Genomic DNA, 24437 nt, shown 5'->3' with positions numbered 1-24437 from the left:
GGACTTTGATCATTTGTGACTGAGGAGAAACCATCCCTGCACTATACTGACTCAGCCCTGTGGGTGCGTCTTTTCAACAAGACAAGCTCTGACAGAGGGATGCAAAATCCTCACGTTATCTTACCTACTTTTCAGTGAGCCAGAGCAGTCAGGATGCAGGCCAGATTCCCAAGACATCCAGCTGAGTGCAGCAGGTGAAAGGCTAGTGCCCAGCTGCCCAGCCGCATGGACACGGCTGAAATAAATCCTAGTCCGCTGTCATTGTCAACAAGTGTGATTTATTATTGTGATCAAGGCAGCCAGGAAAATGTCTTTTGCTTTTTTGGGGATTATATTCTGTACTGCAGTGCTGATTGTGCCAGAAATGTTGCTTTTGCTTGATTTGCCTTCTCTCAAGTTTTTCAGGGATTTTTTTTTTTCCCCCAAAAAACGTTTATGCTTCACGAGTGAAGCAGTGGTCATTGTCTACTGGAGCTACTTATAGCTGCAATAGGCCATCTAGCTTACAGAACCGGTAGCCTTCAACAGACACACGAGCCACAGGGGAGGCAGGAGTTGTATGTGTGAACTGTAACCACTTGGGTTTGTCCTTGGAGGAAGCAGATTTAGACCAACCCTAAGAGGTAGTTGGGGACAGGCTTCACCCAGTTCCTAAGGCCTCTTATAGTTCCTTGCCCACGGCAGGACAAGGTACCACCCCACCATTTTCTTGGAACCTGTTGAGTTCATTCTCCAGTCACACGAATGCCAGGTAATAGCTGTATCTGATTAGCCCAAATTTCTTTGTCTGATTTTGTGCAATGCATGCATTAACTTCAATTTAATCATAAAATAGACCACCTTTCCTCCATTTGCTATACAAGGTGCCTGATGTGTCGTCTACTTAGATAGTCCTAGCCATTGATCAGTACCCAAATCAATCTTTTTTTCAAAACCAAAGCTCAAAGCGGAATGTTATGCCAAAGTTGTCATTAATGCAAGAAATTGAACTGTGTATTTTAGTGAGTGTTGTGCAGTTTGAAAATTGTTGCAGTCTTCGCTTTCCAGAAATATCAGCTGAATCATGGACAACGAGGATTAAACAGCTCAAGAGCTGCACATAAAACAAACAAACGAGCTGCGTGTTAAACAGCTCAAGAGCTGCCATGCAGTAGCTAGAGATAAATATCCTTTTCATGACAGAAAGATGACAGGAGGTTAGGCAAGGACTGAGAGCAGCTAACACTGCAAAATGGCTCGTTATACCTGCTGGTACAAGGACTATGACAATGGAGTTCATGGTTGAGGGCTGAAGAAGGAACAATCATCTACCGGCACTGGAAGAAATTCTTATGTTCAGAAAGCTCCCGGTCCATCATTTTATTGTCATCCCTTATTTCACCCTAGGTAATGCAAGGAAAAGGTATGTTTCTTGTTCTACAGTTACTGTAAAAGGAAAGAATTGATTATGAAATTTTGTGCTTCAATGGAAATTAACATCAAAAACTGCCCTCTTCCAGGATGGACAAACAGTTCCAGCTGTGCTCTGCAGGTATGCAAGTACAGCACGTTTTGATGTGGTAAGCTGAATTCTTGCAGACTACAAAATCTTGGATCTTTATAGCATGACCACAATTGTACTAGCGATGAATTCATTTATTTAAAATAAAAAAAAAATAATAAATATTTTATAAGTTACTGTTACAGCTTTCTAAAAATATACATCTAATTTTAATATTCTCAAAAACTAGTTCGGAGTTATATATAGACAAAATATACAAAATTTTTTGGATAACTAACACTTTACCCTTTAGAATCTACATTAATACAGAGATTAATTAATGCCCAATTAACAATATCCTGCTAGAGAGGTCTTAGCAGTTTTTAAAGAGAGATAAATTGAAAATAAACCAAATCATTTACTAATATTTAACAAATGGCCGTTCTCCACAGAACTAGCTCTATCCCTATTTAACAGCTGTGTTTTGGCTACTACTGTGAATAGTCATGTGCAATATGAAGGGCCTCTGCAAAGCTTTCCTCAAGATCATCAAGTTCCTTGTTGGCCTCCAAAACACTGTCACAAGTGATCAAGTTTGAAGTTGCCTCACATGAGGGTGAACTGTCTGGGTCTTCTTCAGATTTCACACAAGAATCAGCCTCTGGCCCAGCATCCATCATTGCAGCGACATCTTCTGCAAAGTCACCCTTGCTCTGCGTCTCCTTTGGATCCCTGCACACTGGTGACTTGCATTTGTTTGGTTCCTTTAATGGTAAGTCCAGGGCCCCAAAGAATTCTTCACTTTTTGTAGCTTTTCTTTGCCTCTGGCTTTTACTGGTAAACTCAAGCTCTTCCCTTGTCCCAAGCTCACGCAGGTGGAGTGAGTCAGAGCCTTCCCAGGCTGCGTGGCTTTGCTCCGCACTGCTGCCCGGGCTGCAGCCGAGGTCTGCCTTCAGTACATCCAAGAAGTGGCGCATTTTGCTCTAGGGGGTGAAGGAAGAAAGGGGTGACAACACTTCTCCCATCCCTTGGCGCCTGTCTGCCCAGAACTCGGGGCTCAGTTCTGACATAAGGGAGGCTGCTGGCAATCGTCTGACTAAATTATACAGCAAGGGTCACCGATCCGAGGTGATTATTGTCCCTTTTTTGTGACTCTTGATTTACTCTGACTCTGCAGATCTTCTTTATGGTCAGAGATGCTCCTCACTGAGCATCCTGGTTACCTTTACCTGCAAATATACCAGTGCATTTCCACTGTACTTTGGAAACATCACTGAAGTCATATGCAGAGAGGGAGAATATTACAGGGGCAGCACCTACCTCATCCAAACGGTTCTTATTTTCTTGTATATGACACTCAAACAGTTGTTCCAGAACTCTACAAATGAACAATTAAATGATTTCACAGGAAGAAAACCAGTTTTTAACAGACCTATGTAAATTATTGACTTTAGGGTTTTTTTATTTTCATTTCTAAGATGAATGGGACCGCTAAGATTACTGCCTGGCAGAAAAGGACCTGGGGGTGTTGGTCCACAGCTGCGTTTTTCTGCTATAAACTCGGTTCTTTATCAGAAAGAACCAGTACAGAAAAGAATTTGGGAGTACTACTCAAGTACATTAATTGTGTCATAACTTACTGTTTAACTATTGAAAAAAAAAAAAACCCGATTCAACAACTGGTGAACCCTTAAATGAAACAGCATGAAATCCTGACAACCCATGTTGAAGACTGAAATCATATCGGAACAGGAACAAGGAGAGAAGGGAGATGGGAGAGCTGTTGTGTGAAAGATTAATAACTATTTAGCAAAACAGGTGTTGCAGAGTAGAACGCTTTCTTCTTAGCATTACTCCGCCTAGGGTTCCAAATCAGTTTCTAACAGAGGCTTTATCTCAAGGTATAGGAGCAGATTGAAGTAGATGACCCACAGGTCTTTCCTAGTTCCCCCTTCCTAGGTAAAGCAAAAAAAGAAAAGGAAACAAAACAAAAGCAAGGGCTAACTGTGTGCCTTTATATTCTTAAAGGCAAAGGAGTTACTACTAAATACTATTTCCCTTTTTTTACAGGGTCCATGTGTTTCTGGCACAGCATTATAAATTTGAAAAGAACCCTAACCTACCTGTTAGAAAATAGCCCGAGGCTAAGAATTTCATTTGTTACATCTTCAATGAAAGCTAAATATAAAAGCTCTTCTTCTCTGCAGGGAGAATAGAAACCCCAACGTTAAATGTTTTAAAACAGACACACATATTGCACAATACAGTACGTCCAATCACTTTTACAGGAAATGCCATTAAGAAGATGGTACAGTTCTTGGCACCAGCTGCCATTTTTCAAAAAGGTAATTCTATCAGGACAAACTAAGCCCTTCATTCAATCCGAACAATAATAAAAAAAACCTGTGTAAAATACCAGACTGTTAGAAAGGTCACTGTGTTGTTTCGTGCTTATGCTAACTTTTTGTTGTGGTATAAATTAGCACAGAGATCCTGAGAGAAGGATCAGCAAGTCTCAGAAAGCATTCAGAACCTGCTTTGCACTCAAGAAGAAAGGGCTGCCAACTGGGAAGAAAGTGTAAAATTGAAGTTTCATGCGCTGAGTAAAGGCTTTCACTTGTGTTTCTAGAGAAACTGACTGCAGCTGAAAATTGCTAGTCCTTAATGGAAGCTCAGAAAAATATAAGTGTTTAGTTGACAGCTTCCATTCCTTTCAAACAACAAACCCCCTTGATGTACAAAATCCTTGTCAGTGTACGATGTGGTTTTCACCTTTTTGATCAAATTCCTGTTTTAATACCTCTTAAAGCCTTGTTGATGTCAATTGCTCTAAATGGGAGACTCTCCAAAAATTGGGAGTTCTGTTTGGAAAACAAGAAAGAAAACCCCGAAACAAAGATTTCTTCTCTTTCATACCATTTTCTACATATCCCAAAGTATCCCATCAAGCTCTACCGAATCATCCTTCAGTCTTCATAAACAGAAAAAATGGGATACATCTTGCATGACTTTCATTAGGTAAAATATGTCATCCACACCGAAGACTGTAATTTTGGTTCCCTCTATAGTCAAATAAGATATCTATATTACATCCTTAATGTTAGGCAAGAACAAGCCTGCACAAAGATTTAAATGACTTTTCCAAGGTCACACGATAAAGCATTGGCAGTGTTTCTGAATATAACTCAAACCTCTTCTAATTATCACCAAATTTCAGAGCAAAAATGTGGCAAGAATGCTCTTCAATTTAATATTTTGTTTTGCTGACATTTGCTTCAGAGATTACAGACCAAAACAGAACTGGAAAGGGTTGAAGTATAGCCACAGGACAAGAAGAGAAGTCTATCTTTCTTCCAAAGTTATAATGAATTTTCTTCACTTTTAGCTTCACGTGGAAATGTTTAAGTGTTATACAACAATTCATAGTCACGTAGGAAGAGTTTCTAGTTTAATGTTGCAAACTAGCAGAAAAATGGTTTAAGCATACTTACTCAGCCTTGACAGTCCTCCTTGCTGAAGACTGATGAGCATACAATGATGTGTCTCTAATCAGAAAGTCAGAGGGTAAGAAAGAGAGCAACATACTAAAACCTCTTTACACTACCTCACGTCTCACTTTCTTCTGGAGCCATGCTGTGCCATTATCCCACTTCTGCTTAGAAAAAAACCCATCAGAACACCCCCAAACCCTGCTTCAGTAGCAAAATCCACTGTTTACATTGAAGCCTGAAAGCCTATGGGTCAAGAGTATTGTAACACCTCACCAGATGCAGTTCTGTAATACCTCAAAGGACCTCAGGGTTACTTCAGATGCTATGCAGACCTCCACTATCCATAACAGTGCTATTTTTTTTTACTGAGGTTTTTTCCTCAGGTAAAAATGCCTTTGTATGAAAAGGACAGAGGGCAAATCAGCAAGTCATGCATGATCCTTAGGTCAGCAATGAGGAGAATCAGCTGGGAGCCCTGGGTTCTGGCCTGGTTTCCAACATTGTTATTGTATTGTGGACAATAATCTAAATCTGTGATACATTTTCAAAAAAGATGTGGGAAATGCCACTTGTCTGTAATTCTTGCAGATCATAGATTCAAAATGCTGGATGTCTGGAGACCCTTTTTCCTGAAAGGAAATACCAACTGGAATATCAATCCGGTATTTAGTTGTAAAACTCTAAGAAATATATAGTCTGTAAACTCAGATGTATGCTTGGATGTACAGAACTAACAGCTGTATTAACATGCCATCACTCTCATTTGTGACAAAAATATTCACATATTTCAGAGCTCTCTTTCTTAACAGGTTTCCTAATGGAACTTTATCGTAAGAGAATGATGAATTTTGAAGTTGGGAAAGGCCACTGGTATAAAAAAAAACAAACAAGAGTCTTGTAAGAAGAGACTTATGAAGAGAAATGGTAGTGAAGGCTTATAGCCTAAAAAGCAGCTATATAGAAAGCAAGAAGGAATGCTTCAAATTCTCCTTCCTGCTGTAAATGGGGCACCTTAGGAAGGAGTACGGAAAAGCATCTATTTCTCTCTCAGGCTCAGTCACAGTGTATCTTCTATCTTCAGCCTACAACACAGAGAAAATCTTTATTATCAGTGCAAATACACAGCAAATTTTACCATTAAGATTAACCTAATAATTTTCTGTGATTAAGCAGCTCTACAAATTCTATGACTTTTCTGAGAACCTTTGGGCAAACCGAGGCATACGGCAGCAAAGGGTAATCGGCTTTGACACCCAAAATTTTAGTCAGGAGCAACAGGACATGTGGAACATGTTTCCCCTGACAAACATGTCAAAGATGTGTTCCCTAAAAGCTAGAGGGGATTGGTGTCGCCAACAGGAAAAAAATTTGATATGCAAAACCAGGAACCAGCACTCTAAATCACATCTCTTGAGCTGCTTGCACAAAACGGATGGAAAGTAAAGTTCCTGGCTACCTGCATTTTAAAGGGTGATATGCTGAAAGGGCCACCGTAAAGGTACATGACTGACTGTTGTCACTTTTACAACAGACCAAAAAAAAAAAAAAAAAATTGGATATGACAGTCTGGAAATGAAATCGGTTTTCTTTATGGAACTGGAGTGAAGCCTTTTGAACAATCATTTAACCTTTTCTTAACTAGGTCAGATGCAGATCAATTCAGATCTCTTCTGTCTTCAGTAAAGATATACATACATATTCTCTCTCCTCCTTCTCCTCCAATGAATAAAGCGTAATTATTTGCCTTATTAAACTAGAGACATGAAGAGTCCGACCCTGTAGCCTTTATTCAGGAAGAAAGTCCGCAGTTATTCATGTACTTCTCTTACATTTGACAGAGCGGGCTGTTTAAGGACTTGCCTGTCTAGTGGCTACAAGCTAAAGCACAAAGTAAGAACCTAACTTCTGACCAAACTCTTCCATCCAAATATTAGTACAGATTATGATGAAATAACTTCAGATTTGAAGTCTCAAGAAATATTTCAGGTCTTTTTCATGCCTCCCTCTGCCTCCCAAAGATGCTGCTATTCCATTTCATCTTTAAAATTTAATAATCTTAAACCACTACTCACTAAAGCAATCTCTGAAAGAACAAATAACTGAAAAACTAAGTTCATCTGTCACAAACAAATCAACGTGATGGATGCAAACATTTCTGTGACTACAACAAAAAAAAATACTAGGAGCTGGTAGAATCTGAAGCGGTGTGAATTTTCATTAAAGTATTCCAGATACATTCAGCAAGACAGAATGCAAACATTATCAAGGAAAACTTCCCCACCCATTGGTTTGGGTGCTTCCTCAGAGGACAGGACTCCCTCTCTCTGGAATATGTTACCCAATGTAAAAATGAAGAAAAAAATACTTGAAAAAGAAGTACCTTCTGCTGCTGAAAAACAATGTACCAATTATCTATGTCCTTAACAGATCTTTAAGTGATAGTGCACTTGTAAAAACTGTTGAAATTAAAAAATATTAAAGTTTTGTAGTATCCTAAGATCTCTCCACATGCCTCAATATTTTTTCTTACTGTTTCCACTTCTTCTTCTGAAACTCTCTCTCCTTTACAGAACTAATTCATCTGATGACAATAAAGAAAATGAAACTTAGATCAGTTGTATACTGGTGTAGCCGAGATGAAGTATATACTCCAAAATGATGGTGAAAGGTGCAGTAAGAGTACCCAGATGACTGACAGATGTATTACCTTCAGTGTGATCTTCTGCTGTTCAGTCACAACTTTTCTCTCGGATGCTTTGTCTGCAGATGGAAAGCTAGAAAATTTAGAGATGCGTTAGATTTCCAGGAAGGCTACTTTCAAAACATGCAGGATGAGAATACCAGTGCCACTTTGAAAATTTCCCATGAATCTCAACAGGAGCTAGTTCTAAAACACCTCTGGCAGTGCAGAAAATTTCTGCTGGACTTCTACTCACGTCATAAAACCAAGTTATAGTTCATTTCAAAGGATGACAACAGTCATACATAGGTGATCCAAATCCATTATTTGGCTGCATATTTACAGGGGATAGCTAAATTATCCAAAATAAGTGTTCAGAATTGAGAATGGAGATGATCTTATACATTAAAAATGCATCAGGAAATTACACGACCCACAGCCAGAAAATCAATAGTTGCAATGTGGAGCCAAAGCCATCATAATGCTAGTCTTATGAAATTCCTACTTTGTTCTAGGACAAAAAAAAAAAAAAAAAGGTTAGACAAACAGGCACTGAGGACACAAAAGAGAAAAGATTTCTCTTTATGAGGTCGTATCAGTAAAACCAAAACTAAATCAAAACTGTTTAATTTGCTAAGGAGGAGTTCAGTGCAAGAGAACGACATTAATTTTGTATCAAATATTACACATAGGATACATCTGAAGGCATTTAAATTAAAAAGATAAAGAGACAATGAAAAGCTATGTTTAAGACTTTAAAAAAAAAAAAGAAAAAGGATCTCTGCATGATGTATTACTTATCGAATTGGAAAGTACGAGACTACAGGGGCAACAGTGGGGAACTACCTGCATGCTTATATGGTTAATTCTTTGGTAAGACAGAAAGCACAACTATACACCAGAGAGAACAAAGAGAAGACAGGGAGAATGACTATCCTCAGCAGAAGTGAGATCCCGTATTTTGGATTTAGGGGCACTTTGTATCCAATTTGTATAGATGAAACCAGTTGCTCCAGAGAGAAGACAACAACATATGCCAGTGAAAAAAGGAAAATTCACATTCTATTTTAGCTTTTGCTAGGGCATATCTAGAACAATTTCAGAATAACTATTCCAGTTTTATACAAAAGTAAACGAGAACAAAACATGTTGCTTTTATGAAGATACTGTTATGATAACGTCTGAATTCCAGAGGCTCAAAATAAAAGTTTTAATCTCTGTACCTGGTCACATCAGTCTGCGTTTGAGCTTCCACATGCTGCTTGCAGTGATTTTTCCTTTTCCTTCGAGCAGGAGTGTAATACCTGTACTCCGACAGGAAAGATTTAGCATTTGATATTAAGGTGCGCGGAGTAAAAGGCTTTCGTCTATCAGTAAACAATCCAGGGTGCCTGTCTAGAAGATCCCCACTGCACACTTTGGAGTTGCTTCCCTGACGCCTCTGGGATTGACTAATGCTCACAAAACTATCGGTGGAGCAACTGCATGAAAGTCCAGAGCGTTTTCTTGGTGTACTTGAGGTACTGACGCTTGAGTTTGAGTTGGATGTGTCAGGTGTATTCCGAGAATCTTTTCTGTCATATTTGAGTGGACTGGAGCGAAGCAAGCCACGCTCGCCATAAGGAGACAGCGCTCTTGGGAGGTACTGTGCCTGCTGAGCACAGGGGAAGGGACAGCCTTTGTCTTCTGCTGCCAAGAAACTCTAGGAACAAAGAAAACGAGATTTGATTGATTTGCAGGTTACCAGCTTTGCTCAGGTTGGTACTCCCAGCTATTATGGTTACTAAATTGGAGGTATTTTCTATGTAAAAACTTTCCATTTTTGTAAAATCAAATGGGTTTCAGAGCAGTCCCGGTGCTAACAGATTTTAAAACCCAGTCATTAGAAATAAGACTAATAAGAAAATTGTTTGCTTCAGTAGCAACACATTGGTGCCTTGTTACAGAATGTCGATGACTACATCAAACCAAGAGTTTTAATCATTTTATTCCAAAGGCTCAATACATTTTTAAAAGGTAAGGAATCGTTGCATTGTGGCAAATTATTTTATCTGGATATGCTCTGTTTATACCACCTGGACAAGGTAAGACATTATCCATAATTATCTTATTGACTAGTTCATAGTATGTATTCTCTTCCAGTGCGGAGCTGTTGCCTCCCTCTCCAAATCCTATTACCTTCAAAGCGTATCAGACGCCGTCTATCAGATCGATGTTCTAGAAGGGGAACCACTCACTGATTCAGCCTAGACCAACACTGAAAATACTGTAATGTGGTTTAAGACACAGAATAAGAAGAAAACTATAACTAATTGTTTATTCCACGTGTGACACTCTTCTGGCCGTAGGTGAGAGATGCGCATCTTTGCTGGGGCTGTACAAACACGGGACGTTACCCTGGGTAACGGCATCCCGCTCCATGAAAACTGCCCTAATTGCTCCGATAATACAAACAATCATAATGTCCTCCAGCAGAGACGGTCAGGCTTCTATCCTGTTCTCCTTTGAGTTTCTCAACCCGGCAGTTACACAGGCAGCTGTGAAACTTGCCCTCCAACACTACAGAAAGCCAACAGTGCAAATAGTTTGCTACAGTTGAACAGGACAGATAACGACGCGCTGAGTTTATGGAAAGACACTTGATTTCAGGTGATGGTAGAGGAATGGCATTACTGCTCCTGCTTCTTAATTGTTCAACATATTAGAGTTTAAAAATGTACTTAAATTCTCAGAAGCAAACTCACCTTCAATGTTACTTAAAAAGATACAGTTACAAGGCTGCTAGTTAGACAACAAACTAAGAGACAAATCAGCAGTACATGGTCCTATGGCTAAAGTAAGATGTAGGCAGTGTGTGATTCAGACTAAAATTATGGTCAGCTAACTCGCTCCTCACCAAAAGAAGCACAATATAAGACTATTTTATATGCAGGTTGAATTCCAGGTGTCAACTTCAGTTAGTAAGAACACCTAATTGCAGTTTTTGGTAACCATCTCTTTTGGATAGAATCTAGGCAAACCAATCTCACTGATGTGGAGGACAATCAAAACAAAGTGGGAAACCTCACAGCAAAAAATCATCTGTGCGTCAACTCTTTTTCTCTTTGAGATCTGTAAGGTTATTTTTAAGTCCTGAGTAAGTTACAAAGATAGTGAAGTGAAGCACTGCAACAAATATTGAGTCACTGAAGAAATAGCTCCACTATAGAAAGCCTGAGAAAGAGTGGACCCAGTATGATATGATTTAAACATATGCTGTGATACGCTTTTATATATGACATACGAGCCTAACTGCCAGTTGGAAAGATTCACAGATTCACCCAGCAGCCCATCGTGACCTTATAATTAATCCATACGGAAATTATTTTGAGAGACTAACACTGAAGCATGGCTTCACTGCCTGAGCAGAATATAAACCTGGAGAAAATCCTCAAGAATGCTTCACTTCTTGACAAGAATCAGATGCTTAAGATGTGGATTGAAGGCTGGATGTGTGATTTTTCCCACCGGTAAGTGACAGTGGACTGAGTGCCAGCAAAAAGCAGCAAAATCAACTATAAAAGAAAGCACCTGGAGGAATTCTGCAAGATAATCAATAGTTGTTGTGAGACTTTTGAAGTCTCCTACTGGGGGGAGGCAGGGAGGGTAAAAAAACTAAACCACCAAACTTGGAAATCCTTATACATTTGTTGAAAATTCATGGCATTGTAGCCTACTAATATATAGTATATGATAGTAATATATATACACTATACTAGCATATATATATATTACACTAATATATATGCTACTGTAGTATATTAACCTATGTGATCCACAATACAGCTTGTAAATATACATAAATTTTCTATACTCACATTTAAATCCTAAAACAGATATTCTTAAAAGTTCTGAGCAATATGACTCTTACTGTAGAAATGCAGCATTTTCTCTTAGCACTGCTGTTACTGCTTTGAATCTACACTATTCCATTTTTTCCCCTTTCAGACCCACTTAATATTTTAAATTAAAACTCGATGAATACACATTTTGTGGCATGCAGTAATTGCTACTTAGAGGAATATTAAAAAATGTAGTTTACCATCAAAATTAAGTCACAGCTCACACTGCTGTTGTACCATATATTTCCTTCACAACAATTCCACACAACAGTTTTCTCCCACATCCGTATCTATCTTACCACACACACAGGGTAAGACCTATCTATGCTATTCCAGTACCTCAAAATGTCCACAGTTGCTGATGCCTACTGCAAAGAGGTGGTTGGGTTTTGGTGGTGGTTTTGGTTTTTTTTTTTTGTTTGTTTTGTTTTTTTTTTTTTTTTCAATCAGCTAAGCCAAAATAAGCCCTTCTATATGGTGCCTTATGTGAGCCAACTTTATTTTACTACTACAGCATAATTAAATGCTGAACTGATAACATGCAGTAACAATGCCAAACAAATGCCTGGGTTAGCAAGCAGTATAATGCAGCTTACTGGGGTGTGTTGACCCTATCTGGATGCCAGGTGCCCACCAAAGCTGCTCTATCACTCCCCTCCTCAGCTGGACAGGGGAGAGAAAATAAAATGAAAGGCTCCTGGGACAAGATAAGATCACTCAGCAATTGCCATCATAGGCAAAACAGACTCAACTCAAAGAAATTAGTTTATTAACAATCAAAATCAGATTAAGATAATGAGAAATAAAACCAATTCTTAAAACAGCTTTCCCCCACCCCTCCCTTCCTTCCTGGGCTCAACTTCACTCCCGTTTTCTCCCCCACAGCGGCGCAGGGGGACGGGGAATGGGGGTTGTGGTCAGTTCATCACCCGTTATTTCTGATGCTCTTTCCTCCTCAGGGGGAGAGCTCCTCACACTCTTCCCCTCCTCCAGCATGGGATCCCTCCCACGGGAGACACTCCTCCACAAACTTCTCTAATGTGAGTCCTTCCCACAGGCTGCAGCTCTTCACAAACTGCTCCAGCGTGGGTCCCCCACGGGGTCACAAGTCCTGCCAGCAAACCAGCTCCAGAGTGGGCTCCTCTCTCTCCACGGGGCCACAGGTCCTGCCAGCGGCCTGCTGCAGCGTGGGCTTCCCGTGGGGTCACAGACTCCTTTGGACATCCACCTCCTCTGGCGTGGGGTCCTCCACGGGCTGCAGGTGGAGATCTGCTCCACCGTGGACCTCCACGGGCTGCAGGGCACAGCCTGCCTCACCGTGGTCTTCACAGTCGAGTTCAGGGGGAATCTCTGCTCCGGTGCCTGGAGCACCGCCTGCCCCTCCTTCTTCACTGACCTTGGTGTCTGCAGGGTTGCTTCTCACATATTCTCACTCTTCTCTTTGGCTACAGTGCACAGTTTGGGTTTTTTCCCCCTTTCTTAAATACGTTATCCCAGAGGCGCTACCACCATCACTGATGGGCTCAGCCTTGGCCAGTGGCAGGTTTGTCTTGTAGCCACCTGCCATTGGCTCTATAGGACATAGGGGAGCTTCTAGCAGCTTCTCACAGAAGCCACCCCTGTAGCCCCCTGTCATGGTTTAACAGGGCAGGCAGCTTAACACCACACAGTCATGTGCTCATTTGCCCCGCCCCAGTGGGATGGGGGGAGAGAATAAAAAAAAAAAAAAAAGGCAAAATTTGTGGGTTGAGATAAAGACAGTTTAATAGGACAGAAAAGGAAGAGGAAAAAGAAAAAAAAAAAAAAAGAATAAACAAAACAAGTGATGAACAGTGCAATTGCTCACCAACAGCCGATCAATGCCCCACCGGTTCCCAAGCAGCAGCCCCCAGGCAGCTTTCCCCCCAGTTTATCCACTGGGCATGCCACCACACCGTATGGAATATCCCTGTGGCCAGTCTGGGGCAGCTGCCCTGGCTGTGTCCCCTCCCAACTTCTTGTGTCTCCCAGCCCACTCGCTGGCAGGGCAGTGTGAGAAGCTGAAGAGTCCTTGACCGTTGCTTAACAACAACTAAACCATCACTGTGTTATCAACATTATTCCCATCCTAAATCCAACACACAATGCTGTACCGGCTACTGGGAAGAAAATTAACTCTTTCTCAGCTAAAACCAGGACATCACCCTCCTACCAAAATCTCTCCATGTAAACCCAATACACCTACCAGTGTGACAGTTTGCATAAAAATTACTTGCAGTGGTAGCTCAGCACTACAGAAAACAGGTAAGACTGGAAAGTTTCAGAATCCACCTATATAGATGTTTTGAAAAACTAATCCCATACCCTTCAGTATGTATTATAAACAGCTTCATTTTTCTTGTATACCTTTTACTCTCAGTAATTAAAACAGTTCCTGGAGCTGCAATATAAATCACATTCTAGAAGCATTTGTTAATATATGATGACTGGTGTTCTGCAATATACAAAATATTAATTAAAAAATATATTTAGTGATATTAGCCAATTACACAACTACACCTCATGAAAGCCACGTGTTCTATTCACTGGAAGCAGTTGAGGTGATCCTAAAACAAGACAAAGGTACAGGTTAAATGTGGCAATATCCTAAATTTAAGCATTCCTTATTTACGAGGAAGCTTAGGACAGTTTTTTCTTCTCCTCCCTCAAATATATCAGAAGTAGAACAGAGCAAGTAGCTATGGTAGTGACTAGACAGACCTGCAAACCCAAGCTGTATTTGTGTCAGTCTTTAGATGTACTCATTCAAGTACTGAGAAGGAAAAATGTCTTTTCAAGCCCATAACCTGGGGTAAACCTTTACTGCCCAATCAGCTAGGTAGTTCAGCCCTTGGATACACAAAGAAACAACATCAGGAACAAGGAACTATGTTAGTGACCTCAAAAGGATTTTAAGGAGTGTCAGAGAATGCTGTTTGTCTGTGATTTGTCACCAAGCTTTCAGGAAATTATTTGTATGCCTGTTTTGGTATAGGCAAGTTAACTGTAAGCAAGTATGTTCATTTTCTTCTCTAATCTGTATCTATGAAAACATCAGATGACAAAAACATGCACACAAATATGCACTGATTGAAAGATATTTAGCTCTATTCTTCAGATACAATTAAAAAAAAAATGATTTCATGGAAGTATCACAGCTTCAGACATTAGCACTATTAAGAACTATAACTCATGTAATTTGGAGTCAAGAATCTTGAGACCTATCTTGCTTACCAATATATGTTCCTATTCTATTGATTCAACCAACTGTAATATGTTTTGAAAGACAGAAATTTACTTAATGATACATTTCAGCAATAATAACCCCCTTAGGTAGGTTTCATAAATTACATATTTATGTTTCAATTTTGATAGTGACAAAACTGGGGTACATGGAATATTACTTGCAAAAAGCTTGCATAAAGAGGACCCCTGAATCTTTACAGACTCAGCGGAAGAGAAAGTTCAGTAAAAACAGATCAAAGCATGCCACTGTATGGGCAAGAGAAGTAACACAGAGAAAGAATTCAGATTTCTCTCTCAGTTACTTCTACTTTCTAAAAGAAGTTTAGTTTCTCAACTCAAAAGCCAATGAGGTACCAGCTGCCTTATAAAAACCAAACTTTGAAAAGAAAGCTTGCTAAATCTATTTTTACTTAAAAGTTCCAAAGGCACCTCTCACTGGGCTCACTGAGGTTATACCAAGATGAATTTAAATCTTGAAATTAATTTGTTCTTGTATGAAAAGGTCTTCCAATAGAACAGTTGATCTACCATCATAAAATGAGATCAGAGACTCACTTTATGAACTGCAATGGCAAGATACAGAAGTTGCAGTGTTGTAATAAATGAGCGTCTGGTTCTTTTACCTTGAGACAGGTCCATTTATAAGCCACATAACTCTTGCTGTAGGTGGGCTGAGCGCCTGCTCTCCGCTGCCCGGACAGAGCAAAGGTCTCCTGCAGTCAGCAATAAGCTGCCTTTACAGCTCCTGCTCTCATAACTCCCTTGTATGTCAGCTGTCCATTTCATTACACACTGTGATAACGATTTAAGAACTGAGGAAGGCAAGAGAGAAAACTCACACAAATATGTGAACAAACAAGACCTGTATGGATATAATCAGTTTGCATTCTGGCAGCAGTAATAACTGTTTTTCTCATTCAAAACTATGTGCCTGTTATATTCTTTCCAATTGTGTGTGTGTGGTATTCAATTGTATAATGTGGTATGTTCCTACTTTCGTCAAACACTGTGATGTTATTAATCAGGGGGTATTACTGAATGTGCATATGGAAATGTATTAATTTGAACAACCGGCATGAGAGGTGATTGTCACTAAGAAGCCTGAAAAGAAATCTGTACTGAACATTCCTGATGAAAACATATTTCTTTGATGCTCAGAAGGTTCTTCTGCTTTCTTTAGTTGCCTACATCTCTCATTCTGACAGAACTAATTCAAGAACAATACATCTTCAGATTGATAATACCATAACAGTATAATAAAGACTTAAATATAAAGCTTTTAAGTAGGTAATTCACACAGCCACACATTTGCTGCATACAAAATTAACAAGATAGAATAGAAACAGTTAATGGTGTTTCCTAAGCTATATTTCACATGCATAAGCAGATGGTCATAATTGCCATTCTTAAGAAATCAAGAAAGTCTCAAAAAATAGACTAAAAGGGATCTTGAACTGTCAAGGCAAGGCAATAAACCATACTTCAAATGGTTAAGAGAAGAAATTTACCCTCCTATGGAGCAGCCTTCCACCAAATGACTTTTGGCATGGATTCATTTCTTTAAAAAATGTTGTTAGCAGCCAGAAATGCCTATTAATAGGATTATCTGAGCATGGGATATGAAATACCAAGCCTTGCTCAAATCAGGTATTTTACTCTCAGCCAGACCAGTTCAGGATTTCTTGCTTCAGAGATAAGTCACAGAACCACAGAATGGTTTGGGTTGGAAGGCACCTTAAAGACCATCCAGTTCCAACCCCCCTGCCCCGGGCAGGGACACCTTCCACTAGACCAGGTTGCTCAAAGCCCCGTCCAACCTGAGCTTCATGCAGTTTAACCCACTGAATCACTCAGATGAATGTTTAAAAACCCAAATCAGCTTGTACAGAAAAATAAAAAAATCTAGGGATTTCACTAGGATACAGCTTTTCATCCCTGGCAGCAGCTGGAAAGACTACACGGTAGCGGCATTCTATGCACAGACATCATGGTATTTTCCAGACTGTCAAACAGCATTTTGTATTGTGAGAGAACAGAGTAATTCATTACAGAAGGAGTATATATAAATAATTTGCTGACAGATGAGTGGATACCCACAAATGTGCTGCTTATCCATCCTCAAGCTTTTCAGTCTAAATAAACCTCTAAATACTTACTTAAAAATTACATATTTGTAAAGACACACAAACACGAAGTTAGCAGCCCCTCCAGCGTCCGTATCTGTAATTTATCATTCTATTCTGATTAACTTTCGCACATAGGGCTAACCACCATTATTATGCTACATGGAAAGACAGAAGCAGAAGTACAGCTGTCCGCAGGACATCTTACGCTTTCCCCACCCCTCTATTTCACTGCGAGAGATAAACCACTATCCTTGAAGTAACTGAGCTGCTAGCAATCCCATCCAGAGATCGTTCCACTGTCCCGTTTGAAAACGAGCCTGCCCCTTCGCTTCTCACTTAGGTCTTCTGCTAAAAGTAGAGGAACACATGACGTAATATAAACATCTATCACATCTCAGCTCGCGGCTCTAGACGGAATATTATTGTCTCTATGATCAAAATCCTCTCCTTGATTAAAATCACTGATTATTTCAAAAAGTCAGTAATGAAATCTAGGTAGCCACAACAGAAACAACTTTCTCAGTTCATTATGTATCATAACAGATTCTCACATTACAGTGAGTTTACATTTATAAACAGATATAGCGGACAAAGAATGTGTTGTTCTTGTGCATTTAAACCCTTGTACAAAACAGTCAAAGAGCAGGCCAGACAGGTTCAAGACACAACCATTATAGCTATCCAGTTTCATAGTTGGCTCAGTGTATAATAGTCTCAATTGAAAACAGGTGCTGTGCTCTACTGCAGCATTAAATAATAACAAACGCAACTACGTGAAAAATGAAAATGATGAAATAAAGGCACCAGACTTACCAGAATGCATAAAAAGTGAATGCTAATGAATGAAGCCTTTTGAAAATAGAAAGTCAGGTCCATATATCAAAGCTGGTTAGCACCTGTTTAGCCTATAATCTAGTCAAACATTCACCCCGTCAGAGTTACAAGGGTTATTATATTTTTATATAAATATATATGTAAGCATGTTACTCTTAAGGTGGTATACATTTTACAAAAGCCAAATTTTATTAGGCAAGAAATTATGCATTATGGAAGTAAGTTCTTTAACTTTTGTATTCTTACATTTAAATGTAACAGTGGCAAAGCCAGGAGAATTCTACTTGTCTCTCTTACACTCCTGTAATGTTGCAAGATGTTCATTAAGCACAGGACCACATTCTACTCTTGCCATTACCTCCCCGGAAAACTTGAGTATTCCAAGGTTGACTGCTGCAAATTAGTGCCGAATCTCATCGCCATCCAGGAATTTCTTAATTCAACAAAAAAATTTTTGGAGCGGTCCCACACACCAAGGATGTATAATCAGCTTTTCCCTAATGGCAACAGTGACTGCGATAATATGATTACTGTGTGGCAAAAATCCTCTACATTATCACATGCTTCAATAGGCAGCCTTAGAATTTGTCTTCCAGCTGTCACCTATTGATATATCCTGATGGCTAGACAAATACAATTAGAATGGCTAACTCATCCTCACAATGCTTTAGAGAGCATCTAATCACTGAAGTAGAAGAATCCTCACTTGGTGTAGAAACAAGAATAAGAAATCAATGTATATTTTGGCAAGTGAAGTGAAGTTTAAATAGGGCTTTATTTTTACCACAAAAATATGACAGCCCAATTACATCCACTGCCTACCATTCTAACAGAACACTCACAGATTTTCACTTCTTATGGACTCACTGGTGCTTTTGTTTATTCTACAGCGAAACGTGTTTTGTAAGTCTAGCAATCAATGACTTGATTAACAAAGTGCCAAATAGTATTTTAGTGGATTACTATTTGCATTTGTAAAGTTAAAAAACCCCAAACACCTAGAGGCAAAACTAGAATATCAAAAAATTACTTTTTATGTGTGGTTAAATATTCATTTGGCAACTCTCCCAACTTCACTTTCTAAAATCTACTTTTCAATTGATAACACGAAATTCAGATTCAGACAGTTTGTTGAATTATACCCTGGGGCTAGCAAATATAAGGAAAGCTGCAGTTTCTGTTGGCATGATACAGACTACGCTTTCGAGACAAATGTTGATGGGAAGTAATTAGAAGAACTGGAATAGGTATTATTTTAGGAAGACCTTGCTTTGCAAAAGATTAAAACAAAGGAAAAAAACAACAGTCTGCTATAAAGCTATATTAAAGACCACAAGTGCACCCTCTCCTTTTAAAACTGAATTTATGCAGTAATTAGAGATACATTTCAAGTACGCTTTATCTGGTTTTGCAAGAAAATAATTTAAGGAACTTCTGTCCCCAGTTTGCAGGAAATAACATGGAAAAAAAAATTTGTATTAATAAAAAATATTTTTTTTTATTTTAAATATGACATTTCCTCCCCTTCTTATGCATGCCTGTGCTTTCATCCATAACTAAGAGCCATGTACTGAATTTCAAAGCATTATTTCTCGACGCTGCAATAAGGTCACACTCAAGACTGCCTGCTGCAAAAACCAGTCACACAGGAAGAAACCAGTGGTGAGTTTTCTGTGCTACTTGGAACTATTCTCCAGCTCTACAGATATTTAAACAACATATGAAGCATTTGCTGTCATAACCGAGTTACACCACCATTCTGTTTTAAGTTGCAATTGATCCTGTACAGTGATGAGCAAGAGAATATAATTTATTAGGCTATTTATTTATTTATTATTTGGAAATATACACCACGTATGTGGATGAAATGCCAGTCAAAATAAGCGAACCTATGTATATAGGCAGGAAAACACCTATTTTGATGTCTTAAGTACTATTTTCACTTTCACTAACTGCGATTTGAGCATGTTAGCTATGACATGTATTTTCAAAGTAGGGCTTTGGATACAGAAAAAAAATAGAAGATTCTCGATTCTCCTGCCAGGAAGATTAGTGGTAACTAGAGTTCTGCCTTAGGAAACCGTAGAAAGCTCTGGAGTAACAGAGAGGACACGGGAATTTCAGCTGAGAGGAGAGAATTCAAGGGTAACTAGAGATTGAATGTACCACCAGCACTCTCCATCCAGATACCTGCCATCTTTGTCAGAAGGCAGAGACGTGCATTTGGTGTGGGGCACACCGCAGGAAGACCCTTGTCTATTTTCTGTTGCTTGAAATATGCCAGCCCTCCCTCCATAGCTGCTGCACAGCAGTGATCAGCTGTTATTATGGGAAGCAAGAAAACTACGATATCTACTAAACAAAATTAAAATATCTACCTTTCCAAAAGAGGATGGCAGCAGCCTTCCACTCTCTCTTGAGCTGGATCGGGAGGCAGTTTTACCCACGCTCATTTCTTCACACCTGGCTATCTTCTTTTTAAGTTTCTCTCTTCTTTGCTGGTCAGCAACTTAGGAAAGAGACAAAATTTGTCAGATCCAAATGGAAATGTTATTTTTTTTTTTGTCCTAAGAGATTTGAAAATGTCACAGGGGCTTCCAATTGCTCAGTAAAGTCAGATTATTGAAATACGTTCCACTTCCAACACAGAGCAAATATAAAAAATCTGTATTAGAAGAAAAATATTAAAGAGTATGTGGGCAGCTGAAGCTGTATCTTAGCCAAAGCTGTCCCTAAGCTTCCCTGAAGTATTCTCATCTCACAACTAATATACCACTACGCAGGAATTCCAAGATTAGTATTACTAACAGAGCACTCTGCTCAAAAACTCACATATTTGTTCTCAGTTTTTTACAGATAGAGCTCCTTAGACTGTAATCTCATCCAGCATTTCAGAAAAAAGCCCCACGTTTACTGTTCGTGAATTTGACATATAAAAACTCCATGCTCACACCATGGAAAAAGAGCAAGTAGTCCCCCAAGTACAGAAATCCATGGCAAAACAAGCAAGTTCATATCAAGAATATAAAAAATGAAGGCAAACACTGTGAAAGTGCCACTGTCAGATCAGGAGGGGAAATTGTCATCAGTCTATATTGGTCTGCAGTCCAAGACCTTGCTCACAGTGTCCATGCTGCACAGAAGATGAGTTAGGTATCTATGCCATCAGAGAAAGAGAGGAGCCCAAAAAATGGGTAATTTTTCTATGTTCAAGCTTGCTATCAGTCACCTACATCTGGTATCTTGTATAATACAGTCCAAAGATTTTGTATACCATGAGGACACATGTACCACAGATGAAGTTGAGAAAGCTGAAAAATCCATATGAGACTGATGAAAAACATTTCTCATTTAATTTCTAAATGGAAAAGAAGTTTTCTATAAGCAAGCACACTTCTGAAATCTATATACACAATTAAACCTGGTTCAACTCTCGACTGCATTTCTCATTCACTTAACACAGACTCAGGTGTACGAATGATTTGTTTGCTACAGCCACACAGACAGAAAGGCCCTTGGGGATTTCTTCTTTGGTTTCATAATGTATTTGTATCACACTCTGGTAGACCCCAATCTTCACACATATGACTATACTTAACTCATGGAAATGTAAATAACCTTGTGGATTGGTGTCACACATTCTTCTAGACAGCTGAGAACTACAGCAATCTGAAGACATTTAATCAACCTTTAAAATACATTCATCTGTGCACATTAACCCTACAGATGTATTGATCTCTAATAATTATTTAAGTACATGTATTCATTTTATCAAACATTTTAGCCCCCTTTTAAACTAGAAATGATTCTTTCAGATGCAAAATCACTGCTCTCATTCCTAAGGGAAATTCCTCCTTCTCTTTCAATTCTTAACATTGATATGTAAAATACAAAGTAGTTTATTTTATGGCTGCTGATTTATTCAGCATCTTCCATTAGAGTAGTTACAATATGAAGTTGCTTTTATTCATGGAAAAAAGAATGCTGAAGTTAAGATATGCTAAATGCTACAATTCTGAATTAAAAATATGCCTTTTAACAGAAGCAAAAATATATATTGTACCACTAAATAATTAAAACTCAGTATTTTTCTTCCTATGCTATAATACTATTAAGTGGCTATTCTACATTATTATTATTTCTAATTGTGTTTGTCTTAAAAGTTATAGACAAGTGCTCAAAATTTAGCTACAGGTCAGAAGTTTTATATGTTTGAGATAAAGAATTATGCTGGGACAATAGTGTGTTAGTGTGTGCACACCCATGGAAGCTCTAAAAACTCAAGTCTTGTCTACTGCTTGAGTAAAATGGTGACGACTGAAACGATTGTTGAATAACTAGGGAAACAATGAATGAATGAGAGCCCTACAAAGCAAAAATATAAACCATACAGAAGTATGGATGTCTCATTTTGTGTGAGTAGATGCTTAAAACAGCAATTTCCTTACACTCAAGTGCTTGGGTGGAACGTGGGTTTGGCTAAAACAAGACAGGCTTAATAGTTTCAGTGCATGGTACACCTGCACATCATGGCTTAACAGGAGTTTCTGGGCAAAGTGCAAAGCAGTGTGAACATTACTGCAAAATTGAGTTCTCATGTTGTCCTTATTCTGCTCTTTACAGGATGAAGTCTGAGATCTAACATACATGGACAGACTCTGAGTTTACTACTGGCATTCAAAGCTACAAAAGCCAACTACTACAAATCTCCTCCAGGACGGTGTGCTATTCTCAGCCAAAGCACGGCTTGTGCTCATGAGTAAAGAAAGAAAAAACAGTAAGTATGCCAGCTAAGGCTATCTCTGGATGTCAGGGTGATCCATTGGGACTACTGTCACCTGCACAGGAAATGTAAAGTCTTTCCCTCGTACTGGTCATATAGTAAACTTAACTCAGCTAATCCATTAAGTGCATTCCAAAAGCTATAAAGTCACTCATGCATACTGAAAGGCAAAGCAGACATATGCAAAACAGAATGGCAGAAAATCCCAGCAGTGTACCCATCTTGCTGCCAAATTAGGGAATTTTCAGGCTAGATCAGCCGTAAAAGGTTGGAACTGTGAAAGCGGCAAAGCAAGAGATAAAGAAATCCTTCTTGAAAAGAGTTAATGCAGATGTAAATAGACAGCTAGCTGTAAGTTAGGATAGCCCCAAGGCAGTCAGCAAGTAACACAGACAAGGGTATGGGCACAGACACAACCCCATGCATGTTGCCTACCTCCCCTTTCTTCACATATCCTTTCTTCAAGCAGGGACTGGAGAATCCAGTCTTTACATTTGACTTTTAGACAGACAGAAAATGATATCATACAAATGGCCTGAACCTTTGAGTCGCTAATTACAGTATTTCCACTGATGGGAGCTGAAGATACTCAAGGCTGCCATACAGAACCACTCGTCCTGCAGCTGTGAATGTATTAAACGCAACAAGAATGAGAACAGCGTTCAGGAAGAAACATGCCATTTTAACGGGGAAATTTATCTGTTAATCAGAAAGGTTGCTCACTGCTGAAGATATCTCCTGCTTCAGATCAATCACAACCATAGTTTCGCTAGTTATCAGTGAAGTTAATAAACTAAATTTGACAAGGGTGCCCTTGGCATACTGTCACAGCAAAGTGGGGAGTAAACGTTGAGTGCATGTGTAAACGTATACTTAATAATTTCATTGCTAGTAGCTTTTACTGTACACTGGCTCCAGAAACATACATTTGTAGAGTTAAATATGGTAAAAGTTCAAGACAATAAGTATCTTGTGACAAATAATAGAAAAAAGAAAACCACTTTTTTTCCCCCATCTTTTTAAAAAGGGAAAACTAAATGTTTAGGAATTAAAAAAAATAGTCTGTAGATCCAAAAGACATGAGTCCCTTTTAAAGCCTTATTAGAGACTTGGACATTAATTATATCTCACTAACTGCTGTGCTCAAAACCAACACAAAGATTTATAGTAAAGAGAAAATTTATTAGGATATAAACAAAGTAGTTATTTCTGTATATCAGATAAATTCATAGTCTGTGAGACCAAACATATTTATTGCACCCACCCCATGAATCTGTTCCCTTAATTCTGTTGTCAATGAGAGGAAGCACAAGACCGACCGTTAATTTTAGAAGTTAAACTGTAGCATTTCCATAAAAGCTCCCTATAAAATGCTGATCGACCTGTCATAAAAGTAACACTTTTTCCTAGGCAAATACCATTTTTGCAGAGTACACCACACTTCCAAAGCAGAGATCATGCTGTTATATTTCCCTGCTAGAATACTCCCTCTGTAGGCTTGATTCTTTTTTCCTTAAGCCTAGGCTGCAGCAGTATTTCCAGACACATGCTTAGAGCTATAAAACAAATGTCATAAACCTGGAGGAAAGAAAATAATCATACATACCACACTCCTAAGCAGTTTGAACGCTCTGTGCTTATAAGGACAGTATGATTTGGAATGCCAGTGGTTGTCCTTTGCTCTGATTTCCAATCTCTACATTTATGATATGTCACATCACAGTACAATTGGCAGTTAACCTTCAAGTTATTTCGTTTTTGATGTGAATAATCCATGGCAGACAATGAAATATTAAATTAGATTCAAATTGAGTTCAGCCTGCAGAACAACATATCTCAAAAGAGTTGTCCAACACTGAGCATTTCTCCACTGTATTTTTATATCAGCTATTTTTGCA

General features: G+C 38.9%; 1 protein-coding gene across 4 annotated transcripts in view; it reads right to left on the bottom strand.

The window, feature by feature from the left end:
* Positions 1 to 1647: 1647 nt before the first annotated feature.
* SPATA7 (spermatogenesis associated 7) overlaps positions 1648 to 24437 on the bottom strand; it is a 42481-nt gene continuing 19691 nt past the window's right edge. For all 4 annotated transcript variants that reach the window (XM_042791049.1, XM_042791050.1, XM_042791051.1 and 1 more), the window contains 8 exons: positions 20135 to 20265; positions 8875 to 9353; positions 7679 to 7745; positions 5983 to 6053; positions 4972 to 5025; positions 3604 to 3681; positions 2801 to 2858; positions 1648 to 2463 (listed from right to left, as the gene is read on the bottom strand). In XM_042791049.1, coding sequence (XP_042646983.1) covers positions 1972 to 2463; positions 2801 to 2858; positions 3604 to 3681; positions 4972 to 5025; positions 5983 to 6053; positions 7679 to 7745; positions 8875 to 9353; positions 20135 to 20265 — 1430 coding nt within the window. In that variant the 3' untranslated portion in view covers positions 1648 to 1971. The remainder of the gene's footprint in view (positions 2464 to 2800; positions 2859 to 3603; positions 3682 to 4971; positions 5026 to 5982; positions 6054 to 7678; positions 7746 to 8874; positions 9354 to 20134; positions 20266 to 24437) is intronic.

This window comes from Tyto alba, unplaced genomic scaffold, assembly GCF_018691265.1.
Source record: "Tyto alba isolate M040663 unplaced genomic scaffold, T.alba_DEE_v4.0 Super-Scaffold_18, whole genome shotgun sequence".
Classification (NCBI taxonomy): Eukaryota; Metazoa; Chordata; class Aves; order Strigiformes; family Tytonidae; genus Tyto; species Tyto alba.
Note: the sequence above shows the minus strand (reverse complement) of the source record. Positions and strands in the feature narration are given on the sequence as shown.